Raw genomic sequence first — 12,569 nt, 5'->3', positions numbered from 1 at the left:
ACCAAATTATATATCTTGTATGGCTGTATATTTGTGACATCTGAATAAATAATTAACTTAAATTATACATATTTGTTTTTTTACTAAATTACCGCATCAAATTCCATATCATTCTTTACATTTAACTCATAAATTATATAAAACAGATATATTCTTTATTTTTTATAAATATATGTATATTTTTTTTGTCACAAATGTATAAGATATTGTGCACGGTTAATATAAAAAAAAACATAATAACCATTTCATATATGCTAATTGTTTCATATTATAAAACAATAATTAGAACGAAATTCCGAATCATCATTTCGGACAAGTCTCAATTATTTTTTTACCTCTGGTTCCAGTTTTAACTACCAGAGGTCGATTCTGAAGAACTTGTTATATTTTTTTTACAATTAAAAAAAATTATTTACAAGTATAAAACATTTTCATCAATAGAGTTTCTTCATAATAGTAGTATTATTTCAAATCTTTTTATAATATTCTTTGTTTATTTTTAAAAACACGGTTATGTTTTGATTGATTTGTGGTTAAGTTTACTTTTACCGGCAGATGATAATATTTAATATTTAGATTTATACACGGAGGAAAATCTTTATTTTTTATAATTAACAAAATAGTAAGAAACTATTTTTTAAGCTTTTCCGTTTTGCAGAAATAGAAAATACTTAAAATTTTTAGGCTTTTATTAATAATGTTCTCGGTTCAGAAATGTGTTTCAGACGTCAATCTAGAGTACTCCCCAAGTTTGAAGTCTGGGGGAAAAGCTGTCGTGACAGAAACGCACTGGGCAATCGTGACTGAAAAGCCTCGCATTGTATCCATTTGATATCATACACGTCAGTGATAGCGGCAGTGTCAGCTCTAGCGCGTTCACATATGAGCGTAGTGATTGATTGCGACAGAAGTATCGAAAGTGATTTACAATTATAATTAAACAGCGTTGTCAGTGAATTTGTTTAGCTTCTTTCCATGCACCTTGCATTTGACTTTGTCAATTGATACTACAAAAAAATTACCTGACAAGGTGACAATTGCGCTATTTGACTATTGTCACTGTTTTGTTATTGTGCCAAACGAAAACAAATTTTGGAACGGCAAGCGACAGCTTCCGCGACTTTATTGAGTGACCTACGATTTAATTTCTTACGCAAGCGAAGCAAGAAGCCAAAATGGCAGACGACAAAAACGATGATACGCCGGAGCGGGACTCCGAATGTAAATTGAATCCGGCGGAGGAGAGATCGCGATATTTTAAAAAGTTGGAAGAATGGCTCCAGGAAGCATACGCCTGGCAAAGTGTCGCAGCGATGTTTCCCTATTACATGATGTCGGGGCAATCCATTACAAATCCAACACTTGGTACGAAAACGCAAGTATTTTGAAATCATGCTTGACATTTTGAAGGACGTGAAATGGTTGATTTTATCTTGAGATTAGGAAGCTCTTTATTAAATTTATATTATAAAAATTTAGCATGTGCATGATATAATATATATGTATACATATAATAGACAGAATAGAGAAATATTGAGCTCATAATGTTTTATTAAATATTAAAGGTTATAATAAGTAGTAAAGTAGTAAAAAAACTAAGTATCGCTAAAGTTTTTAAAAATACTGAGATGTATTTATATATTTGAATTTAAAAGTTTTTTATTTTTTTCCTTTTTTATACAAATATTTCTAATACATATTATTAAGAAATTATATTCTCAATTGTTTTATAGAAATTTAATTATTAAAAATGTTATTCAATAAAGAATAATTTTAGTTGGTATAATTTTAAATTTAAAAAATTGTCGAGATATATATTTTAGCACTAAGAATGAATTGAATTTCAAAGAAAGTATGATTTTAGCTTCAGCACCTTTCCCAACAAATCAAGTACCAACACCATCAAATACACAAGGAGTGATAACTGGAAATATAGATAGACAGAATGAGACAGTGAGGCAAAGGAGGCCTCAGGAACAACCTGCGGGACCTTTTCAACCTCCAGGAACCGATGGTTAGAAACAAAAATTTTTGAATTATATCCATACAATGTCCATTGATTTATGTCTTTCTTAAATCTTCTTATTGATTCAGGTTACGAATATCGGATTCCTCCAATTTGGAAGAGATTCGCAGCAGAATTTATAGATTCAACAATGCTGTTTCTCTTGAAGTTTTCCATCACTTTCATTGCGATTGACGTCTTTGATTTTATGTAGGTTGAAAAACACAGTATTGCATAATCTAAATAAAAAAAATTTTTAAGTATTTATTTATAATTTAAAATGTATTTAAATATATAAATATGCTGGTTATGCATAATTATTTCTATTCCATTAAAAAAAAAAATTTTTTAACATTTTTAACATCTCTTTCAATACATATATTTCAGAGACATCGAAGACTTGGATTTGTTACAAACAAATTTACGTATTGATTACAAAATGGCTCTGGAAATGACTTATGGGATTTTGATTCTGGAAGTAATTCATCGTGTGATAGTTTGTATTTTTGAGGTAAAGAAACTCGACAATATCTCATGAAGAGATTAAATCACATAAAAACGAATTCACTGCAAAAAAATAAAATTTTTTTCATAAATGTCTTAGGCTTTTTGGCTTCAGCATGGAGTGTATGGTCTTATCGGAGGTGCTACTCCTGGTAAATATATGATGGGTTTGCGGGTGGTTAAATGTCGAAGTATAACCCCCGTTGAGCGTCCGAATGAGCCAGATGTGGTCCTGGTGAGCCCTGGAACCGATCTGGGCCTGCCACTGGCGTTGGGTCGATCAATAGTGAAGAATTTTGTGCTGGCATTCATATTCCCAATTTGTTTTTCCCTGTTCTTCTTCAGGTTCAACAGAACCGGCTACGATTTATTCTGTCATTCTATCGTCATAGAGGATCCCTACAGAAATAACAATCGACCCCACCAGGAGTAATAATTTATCCGAAGAACGCTGAGAGGTGCTGAGAAATGTTGCAATTCTCTGTGATGTGTACATAATGGCTATATGTGCTTCTTGTACCAAATGCATGCAGGTTCATGTGTATGGCGTGTAATATATGTGTAAAAAATAAAAATTATTATTGCGGCTGAAAGCCGTTTGAGAAATTTTTTTCAGAGATGGGTTGTATGAATTGTACATACAATTACGTAAATTTCACAAGATTTTAATTTTTGCAATAAATTCTTGCGAGATACGTGAATCATTTTCATTACATTGTATGATATTCCGATTTAATAGAGTAAATATATTAATGTAAAAACCTCATTAAATTTTATGTTCAATAAAGAAATTTTGCCCAAAACGTAGGTGAAGAGATTGAAACGTGAAATTAATTATATAAAAATATAATTCCTACTTATATTTGCAATAGTATATGTAGAAGTAAAAATGTAGAGACTGTAATGGAGCTGTAAAATTCCTCCAGAAGATAAGTACTTTATCTGATTCTGAAATTGTCAGCCATTCCGTAGCAGTCTAAAGATTCTGGCCCTGCCACTTTTTAGAGTTTAGAAGTAACTTCTGATTGGTTAACCATTGCGCATCCACCTGGAATGTTATAGAGCTTGACCTTTTGGAGTCGTGTGGGAGTCTGGGAGAGCATATGCGCCATGCAGTGGTGGTGGGCCCTCTCTCTCCTTTCGGAAACCGGTGGTGCCGCCTACGGCGTTTTCTGTGACTCCGTTTTTCACAGTCACGACGTCACTTCCCAGTTAAACGTGGCCGACTCGCAGCAAGGAGTGGCATCCAAGCGAGCGTCGCGCGAGCTGTCAAGCTGTCGGCCCTGAGATAGCCCGGGAGAGAGCCAGCGGAGACTTTAATCAGCCGGTGCAGCTGATCGCTTAAATGACTCGTCGTGGCGGCCATTGAGCGCGTAATCGAGTACCCGTTGGCATCCGAGACCGCCGGTTTTACGCCCGCCGAGAGTCCGTTCAGGCGCGACGAAAGAAAAACATGTCGTCCTCGGGCGATTTCGGTAACCCGTTGCGGAAGTTCAAGCTCGTCTTTCTCGGCGAGCAGAGCGGTGAGTGTGTCCGACGGTGTGTCAACAAGTGCGTCGGTGGTTCTACGAAAAAGTGGATCGATTTTCCCGCGGCGGGGGGGAAGCGCAATCGTGAGCTCCGGTCCGCACGGCCAGCAGGCCCGATCGGGGTGACGACCCTTCCCGACGTCGCCTGGTACCCTTCTAGGTTATGGATCAATATTCCCCACCGCTGCCGCCGCCGCCGCCGTTGCCACCGTGTCCGCGCCGACACGGTGTCGCCGTGTTAACTGCGCTCGTTCTGCCCGCGCGTTTACGCGTTTTAAAACGTGCAACGTTATGTGCTGTGCGTCCTGCGCCTGCTTTCCGCCGGGTTGCACTTCGCTGGCCGCGTTTAATCACAAAGCGGCCCTTTAGAACGCTTTTTCATTGAATATTCGAAATTTTCATTATTACAAGAATAAAGAAATTTACCCCAAAGAGAATTCTAATTTTAATGTTGATGTAAAATTTCGACAACTGCTCAAATTTTATAAAAGAATCAGAATTTCTTTATTCTACGAAGTAAAAGAAATACAGAAATATAAATTTAACGAGATGTAACTTTTCGAATTTTTTAAATATTAATTAGCGCTTAGTCTGAAAGAAATTTGTAAGGACGCAAATTTTCTGAATAAATGGCGTCATATCATTTTTTTATTACAGTTGGGAAGACGTCTCTTATTACACGGTTTATGTATGACAGCTTCGACAACACGTATCAGGTATGTAATAATTTATTTATATTTTTAGTATTAATTTTTATGTGATATAAATTAATTACCTTTGTTGTGTGTTTTAAACTTATATTATTTGCACTAATTTCTACAGCATGCACAATGTACAAATTGTATAGTTTATATATTATGCTTATAAACTTACAGGTCAATGCATTAATATCTTTAGTATAATTATTCAATATAATTTTATTAAATTGTAATTCAAATTACAAAAAAATACTTTTTACATTTTTTTCATCAGAGGTTTTCCAACAGATTTAGATTTGTTAAACATTGAAGTAGTAGCAAAGTTGGCTATAAATTCTGATAAACCTATATTGAATGATGATTATTGCCTTAGCCATAAACCGTGATGCAATAGCATTTAAGAATCTTTATCCAATGACTCATTTCTTCAGATAAAAAGAAAACTGAATGTCCTTGTTTTAAATATATGTATTGTAAATTAATAAATTTTTTAAATCAAGAGTTGTTTGAAATTACAATTTGAGATTATTTAATATCTCATGTTTTTCTTCTTTTTTGCTTTCCATTTTTTTAAAGTTATTATCGTAACACTATTTATCAAATAAAGTTTTTTATTGTATGAACATAATTTGCAATGTGTCTTTGTGTGTCCTGTCCGCTAATCCTGTCATTAATTTTTGCACTATAATAAACTATGTGTGTGAAATAAAATGCTTGATTTTTATTCATTCTGCTATTTCTTACCATACGTTGTAAATATTATTAATATTTATTATATATTATATATTAAAAGTTATTTTATTGGCTCTTGTTATAAATAATCTAGAATTTCGTATAAGTGTATCGAGAGTGTACAAAACGTCTGTTATCCAAGATTTGTACATAATAATGTAATTTAAGCCACTAACATCCAGCTTTGGCTCTCGATACACTTATACGAAATTCTAGATTATATATTATATATTATATGCTATAAAATATTAAAAAAGACACACACTTATTAATTTATATTTATATATTTATTATAAAATGGCTATAAAATGTTTGACAATTTATCTATTATATATTTTTTATAATTTGTTTATTGTCTGTCTCTCGAAAATTATTTGAATTACTATTTTTTATCGATTTTTGATCGAGAAAGTTGCATATATTTTAAATTAATTTTTCCTATTTGTTGCAAATGCATTTAATTTCTGTTTGTCTTTTATATAATTTTTTAATGATATATATTATAAAGAGTGCAGGAAGAGTGCAAGAAAGTACAGTTAGGATGAAAAGACCTAATGCTAGCAGGAGAGGCAGTAGGGAACCAAGATATTGACTTTTTCTAATCGACAAAGATAGAAAGAGAAACGAAAAAATTTACAGAACATTAATAATCTTGCTTCTCTCTCTCTCTCTCTCTATTATAATATCACATTAATTGCATTTTGTGGTACTTTATTAATAAATTTCATTACGTTTAATTACATTATAACATTATGAAATTGATAAAGTAAGTATACGATATAATAAAAATACTACAAGTATTTTAGCAAGTATTTAGTATCGGTAGAAATATAACATTTTTGCACAAATATTTTATTTGAAAAATATAACATTATTACATCGTATTTAAATTAAATTTATCTTCTTCGTATCAATTTTAATACGATTGAAAATTTTGTTAACATAAAAATTAGCTTGATTTGTTAACAGTAATTTTACTGTGACAATAGATTAAATTTTAATATTTTGATGTATCGTTATGTTGCAGGCTACGATAGGTATAGATTTCTTAAGCAAAACTATGTATCTTGAGGATAGAACTGTGAGACTACAGCTGTGGGACACAGCGGGGCAAGAACGGTTCCGTTCTTTGATACCTAGTTACATCAGAGATTCTACTGTCGCGGTGGTTGTTTACGATATTACCAGTAAGCACTCGGTATATAAGGTATACGGTGTCCTAAAAAGCTATGTGCCAGTAACTTTAAATTGGATGTTGACACAGTCCCTGAACAATATAAACTTTAAAATTAATTGTAAAGATTATCTGTTTATATACAGAGGCATATTTTACATAAAATTTTTAATGAATTTTTAATTTAAAACTTTAAATCTGTTGAAGATTTTATATTCTTAAATTTTAATATTTTAATGTTTCTTGAAGAAAATTTGTTTTTATTTTTTAAAATTTATTGCAATAATTTATTAAAATTGATAATTTTTATGAATGATCAATATTTATTACTGTGTAAATAAAAATTTTAATAAATTATTATTTTAATAACATTATTTTGATATTTTTTACATTTATTAATTACATTAATTATTTTTATATTTATTATAATTTTATTATTATAATAATGAATCATGTTTATAACAATAATATAAATTTACACTGGCATATATCATTATTAGTACACCCTAAATAAAATATGAAACTATAAAATTGCATATTTGTCAGACGCCAACTCGTTTCACCAAACATCCAAGTGGATAGACGATGTACGGACTGAAAGAGGAAGTGATGTGATAATTATGCTAGTGGGCAATAAAACTGATTTGAGTGATAAGAGGCAAGTTTCAACGGAAGAGGGCGAGCGGAAAGCGAAAGAACTAAATGTGATGTTTATTGAAACTAGTGCTAAGGCCGGTTATAATGTTAAACAGGTAACTGTATTATCTTTCTCGTGCTCAATATGCAGAGAAATCTTACTGACCCGTGGAAATGAGAGTAAAATTACCGTTATTATTAATTATTTTAGCTATTTAGAAGAGTAGCGGCAGCTCTGCCGGGTATGGACTCTACCGAAAACAAGCCTCCTGAAGACAGTATCCTTTGCGTAAGATACTTACTGCACGCAATTTGCATGGCACATTTGCAGGAACATTCGCGGCGACTTCTCTTATTTCACGTGTACATAATTCCCACTTTACCTGTTATTCTCTATTCCCTCGAACTCTGCACATTGTTACTATTGGTTTTTGTGTCATCTTAAAAAATTATTTTTATAAGTTACAACAGAAAATTTGATTCTTATTATATCACCTTTCATGTTTTTATTTGATTAATTATTAATACTTTCCTTTTTTGGCATATCAATCTTTCTTCTTTTGTTTTATACATTTTATTTTTATTAAGAAACACATTAACAATTCAAATATGAAATTTTTCAATGAAATTTTTTGTCACTTGCCACATTTTTTGAAGGATCGTTCACTATCCTTCTAATTTCTTGCTCTTGATTTTGAAACTAGATTTATTTCCGCCGGACTTTCTATTTGTTTCCGTTATACTTTTGTGTTTTCCTTAATATGTTCTTTAATCCGTAGTGCAAGAGGTAGTGCTCAAGGACACGCCAATCGAACTGAAAGCCTCGGAGAGCAGTTGTGCATGTTAAGTCGTCGTCGGCCTGTACGGTAGCAGGGTATCGAATCGAATCAGAAGGTGTTTTAATAATCTTCGAATAAGGCTCGGACCGTCCTGGATCGTTCTGGAACGGTTTGGGGATCTTTCGAGAAACATAAATCCATTTTCTGAAGAAATTTTCAAGAAAGCTTTTTTCGATTTTTTAATAAGCATTACAAGCAAAAAGTATTAATATTATTGCATACGTCGTAATTAACAACAGTACTGTGTAATAATATTAATATGTTATTATTTACTTAAAAGTATTATATAATTTTTTCGATAAAATTGAGAAAGTTCTCTTGGAAATTTTCTTAGGAAGCATACATACAAGATTATTATATAATTGTTAATAACATTAATACAATTAATTTATTTTAATTTACTTCAAGACATTTGAAGAGAGTAACATATAATTCCGTTTCTGTTCGATGCCCTGACTAGTAGAAAAACACTGTGCTAAGTTAATTTATAAGTTAAATGACTTAGGATGTTAGGGTACTGATTGCATTCGGCCTGTGGTTTCCGTGAAGTCGGAAAATTTGTGAAAAGCCATGCACTGAACAGCAATGATTTTTATTACGAGAAAAAATACAGTTTCACACAGTAGCTTAAGACTGCTTTTACACAATGACGTGTTTCCATATATTAGCCAATCATAAGAAGAGCTGTTAATTCTTTCAGCATTGATATAATTACGTTCTTAAGTAAAATTATGGAGTGTCTCTAAAAAATTGTCAGAATTGAGATTAATCAATGGAGATTTTCGTAAAATAAGGCAAATTAAAAAATAAATGTAAAAAGTACAGTAAATAGTAGTGTCAACAGTTTTAGTTTTTATTATTATCGTACAATAAAAATTGCTAGAATTTGAAAAATTATTATTTATTTAACGGAAATAATTATTTTAATTAAAATAGTAGTTTCAAGATCTATTGCATTTTTTAAGATAATTGCATTTTAAAGTAATTTTTAGTAATTAGTGAGTATTTTTTGTGCTATTGGATAATAATGTATTTATTATATATTTCATAAAAGAGATTTATAAATTTTATTTGCTTTTTTAGTCCCATTGGAATTTTTCCTCATTTAAATATCAGAGCTGAAAGGATTGATATGGCCTTTGTTGACGTATCAAAGTTCACCTAAGTTTATTTTGCTTGTTAATACCGGTTGTTTAATATTGTACATTATTTTTTTATGCGTGCAATTGAACATATATCGATAGTTGCTCAAATTCATATAAACGATCGATGGAAATGGATCGTATTTTTTGTGCTTTTATTTATTTCGCGGTTTTCAAGAACGAGATATTAATTGTCTTACATGCTCGCAATAAATAGAGAAACTCAGCTGCATTTGCATTTATGATATTTGACAACAATTAAATCGATTTGAAAATTATGAATTGTAGAATAAACGCGTTACGTAAGTGCAGTCCTTGAAATAATTAAAATTAAAAATTTCAAATAATAAATATGACTAATGATATATAAGTGCTCGCTCTATCCGATGCTATAGAGAAACAATAAATAGCTGAAACTCAACATTGAAAGCTTAATTTGATCTAAATATATCAATATTAATTGAAAAGTTAGTAAAAGGCAAGTAAAAAGAGAAAAAAACTGAGGAAAAGAACGTTTAAAATAAATTTTTTTACGAAATAGATGGATAATTAATTAGTAGCTAACTATATCTCTTTTCTACAAATATTTTAAGAGTAGAATAAATAGACAACTCTATAGAAACTCGGATTTATCTTAGCAAGTATTTTTTTCCTTGAGCTATTATTTATATAATTATAATTTTTTAATAATTTGTTTATAAAAGAAATCAGAAAAATAATTTATCTAAATATTGCATATATTTTGAGTTTTGAATAAAAAAACTTTAAATTTTTAATAAGATACTTATCTTAAGACTTCCTTTGTTGACTATTTGTCTGTTACTAGAATACCCTAATTTATGTAAAAAAGACTTAAATTATCGATAATACAAAGAAATTGTAAAAATGATAATTTTATGTTGTTTTCTTGCGTATATTTTTAAATTTTCCCTTATTTTAATTTTTTGTTATTTTGCTGTTATCTTAAAAATGTTAGAAACATTATTTATTTTTATGAAAAGAAAAAATTTATTTTAACTTTCTATCTTGCTTGAATTTCTTTTTTTTCCTATAATTTTTTTTTGCTAGAGATTAGGAAGAGAGCTATTAAAAATAATTGAAAAGAGTTACCAAAATTATATAATAATAAATTTTGTAAAAAAGAAATTTTATATTAATGATTTTAATATTTTTGATAATTATATACGAAGTATTTGACATTAGGTACAACACCGCTTAGGAGATGTTTTACTTAATGTCAGACACCCTGTATAGGGCGTATACAAATAATGTAAAAAATATTTTTTGTTTGGCTCAATATTGACGACAACATTTATGGCCAATTAATTTCGGATATTAGTTTAAATATTTAATTTTAATCGGGCTTCAAATTAAATCAAAATTTTTTATTAATTTTGTAATATTTTTTATTTTATTTCGTGTTCTATATACGTTTTTCTCTGACATACTATGTTTTAAAAACCTCATGACAAGTAATTATAGAACATATTCTCCGTCCCGTTTTTAAACTTTTATACGCTTTTTGATTGTCACCTTTATTAGCTTTAATAAGTAGAAATTAAAATGGTGTACACAATCAGAGTTGTATTCTCATGAAGGTTATTAGAGGGAAATTAGAAAACTAGTTACAAGATTATCGATTTGGCAGCGATAACTATCAGTATAATCGATAAATAAATATTTAGAAATTTGTAGAAAATATTTAAAAAAATTGTCAAAAAATTTTGTTCACTATAGTGTCATTAACGATTACATTGTACTTTATTTGATTTGTAAGAATTTATTGTATTGTCAGAACATCAACACGCATTGATTAAGTTTAAGGCTACCAATCAAATGTTTATCAAGTGCAATAATGTATTTACTGACCAATAATATTGCCAAATTGCAAAAAGTGCATAAGTCTTTTTGGTACTTTATTTTTCGAAATGCATTTACCTCCTATAAGACAAATAAGACAGACTGCTCCGAGCAAAAATATATTGAGCACAATTTGACTAGATTTCTTTTCACAAGTATATGATTCAGTTAGCTTTCTTAAAAAACACTGAGGAAAGAAAATGAAATGAAACTGTCACGCTTGATAAGAATGCAAGTTGTAAATGCAACACACCTTAACACACAAAGCAGCTGTCGACTTGCAGAATCAATCGTCAATGCAGAACGGCTCCGAGTCGGAGGGCGAGAGCAGCTGCATCTGCTAGGGTGTCTCGATCTGAAGAGAGAAAGAGCGAAAAACAGAGAAAGAGAACGGGAAAATCGCAGTCAATCTCCCGACACGAATCACCATACCATCGCAAGACGCTGCTGGCTTCTTCTGACGTCGTTATGGGAACAGGGGCCTTCGTCGCCGATCTCGGGCCCTAAGTATCGTTTCAAGTGCTACTAGACGAACTCACGCGATATCTAATACTAGCTACTTACGTTGTTTTCGGATCGGCTTCGTGTGAGAAAATGGAGACCGCACTCTTCGGGACACTTCTACGTTTAAGCTTGAAACGATGATAGCTACGGAGTCCACGTAAAGTCCTCTGCTCTTTCATCCTCCTTCAAGAATTAGTTTCTTTGCGCCTAATTGCTTTATGAAAAACAGCTTTTGTTGAAGTAAAATTATAAATGATAAACTTTGTATCTGTCAATGTATCTTACATTAATTTAAATTTTATATTAAGTAATTATTTTTTTCTGCAATACGCATTTATTTATAATATTATCAAATACAATTAATACAATAAACTTTATAGAAATTGGATATTATACAAAATTACTAAAATTATAAGAGATTTTTTATAAGGAAATTGACGTGAAAGGATTAGAAATGTAAATTATATGGCGTTTCTTGATCGCTATCAGTTTTTAAGCAATAATCTACATATCATCATTTAAGAGGCGTTCTATAATTTTTGAGATCAAACTTTTTACTTACAGCGATAATTTATAGCTTTTTGAAAGACATTTTTAATTGAAATTAATTAGATTTGAGATATAAAAGACATTAGTAGATGTATAAAAAATATTAGATATATCTACTTTTTCTATTATTATACTGTAATTTATACATGCTAAAATGGAAATAATATTTCCATTTAGAATATAATTTTAAGTTTTAAATTAAATTTTAAATCTAATTTTTCTAAAGTAAACTTAATAGATATTAATTAAGAAATTATTTGTTTATAAAAAATAGATAATATTAATAACACATTATAATTATCTAAAATAATTTAGATTTCTTTAAGTTTTATCGATTGCTTTATTAAAAATTAAGCATTAACGAGCGCTGTAGGAAAAGGGTTAATTTATTATCTGG

At 30.3% G+C, this 12,569-nt stretch overlaps 2 protein-coding genes across 5 annotated transcripts; both read left to right on the top strand.

Moving 5' to 3' along the window:
- The first annotated feature begins 1,175 nt into the window (after window positions 1-1,175).
- LOC105838208 (protein FAM8A1) lies at window positions 1,176-3,204 on the top strand. Its single transcript, XM_012683587.3, has 5 exons — window positions 1,176-1,365; window positions 1,865-2,014; window positions 2,095-2,215; window positions 2,393-2,516; window positions 2,610-3,204. The coding sequence occupies exons 1-5, from the start codon at window positions 1,176-1,178 to the stop codon at window positions 2,940-2,942; spliced, it is 918 nt and encodes a 305-aa protein (XP_012539041.1). The 3' UTR covers window positions 2,943-3,204.
- A 257-nt stretch (window positions 3,205-3,461) lies between these two features.
- LOC105838210 (ras-related protein Rab6) lies at window positions 3,462-11,849 on the top strand. Of its 4 annotated transcripts, none has more exons than XM_012683591.3 (6): window positions 3,462-4,032; window positions 4,696-4,754; window positions 6,496-6,655; window positions 7,189-7,394; window positions 7,490-7,556; window positions 11,390-11,849. In XM_012683591.3, the coding sequence occupies exons 1-6, from the start codon at window positions 3,963-3,965 to the stop codon at window positions 11,461-11,463; spliced, it is 636 nt and encodes a 211-aa protein (XP_012539045.1). In that variant the 5' UTR covers window positions 3,462-3,962; the 3' UTR covers window positions 11,464-11,849. The 4 variants fall into 4 exon arrangements, with proteins under 4 accessions (XP_012539045.1, XP_036142392.1, XP_036142391.1 ...); XM_036286499.1 differs by having other exon boundaries at window positions 3,462-4,186; XM_036286498.1 differs by having other exon boundaries at window positions 3,462-4,198.
- The last annotated feature ends 720 nt before the right edge of the window (window positions 11,850-12,569 follow it).

This window comes from Monomorium pharaonis, chromosome 5 (genome assembly GCF_013373865.1).
Source record: "Monomorium pharaonis isolate MP-MQ-018 chromosome 5, ASM1337386v2, whole genome shotgun sequence".
Classification (NCBI taxonomy): Eukaryota; Metazoa; Arthropoda; class Insecta; order Hymenoptera; family Formicidae; genus Monomorium; species Monomorium pharaonis.
Note: the sequence above shows the minus strand (reverse complement) of the source record. Positions and strands in the feature narration are given on the sequence as shown.

Coding starts and splice junctions, on each gene's coding strand:
- LOC105838208 (XM_012683587.3), top strand. CDS start 1,176: ATGGCAGACGACAAAAACGATGATACGCCGGAGCGGGACTCCGAATGT. Junction 1,366..1,864: donor CATTACAAATCCAACACTTG/GTACGAAAACGC, acceptor GTATGATTTTAG/CTTCAGCACCTTTCCCAACA. Junction 2,216..2,392: donor ATTGACGTCTTTGATTTTAT/GTAGGTTGAAAA, acceptor CATATATTTCAG/AGACATCGAAGACTTGGATT.
- LOC105838210 (XM_012683591.3), top strand. CDS start 3,963: ATGTCGTCCTCGGGCGATTTCGGTAACCCGTTGCGGAAGTTCAAGCTC. Junction 4,755..6,495: donor GCTTCGACAACACGTATCAG/GTATGTAATAAT, acceptor GTTATGTTGCAG/GCTACGATAGGTATAGATTT. Junction 6,656..7,188: donor GGTTGTTTACGATATTACCA/GTAAGCACTCGG, acceptor CATATTTGTCAG/ACGCCAACTCGTTTCACCAA.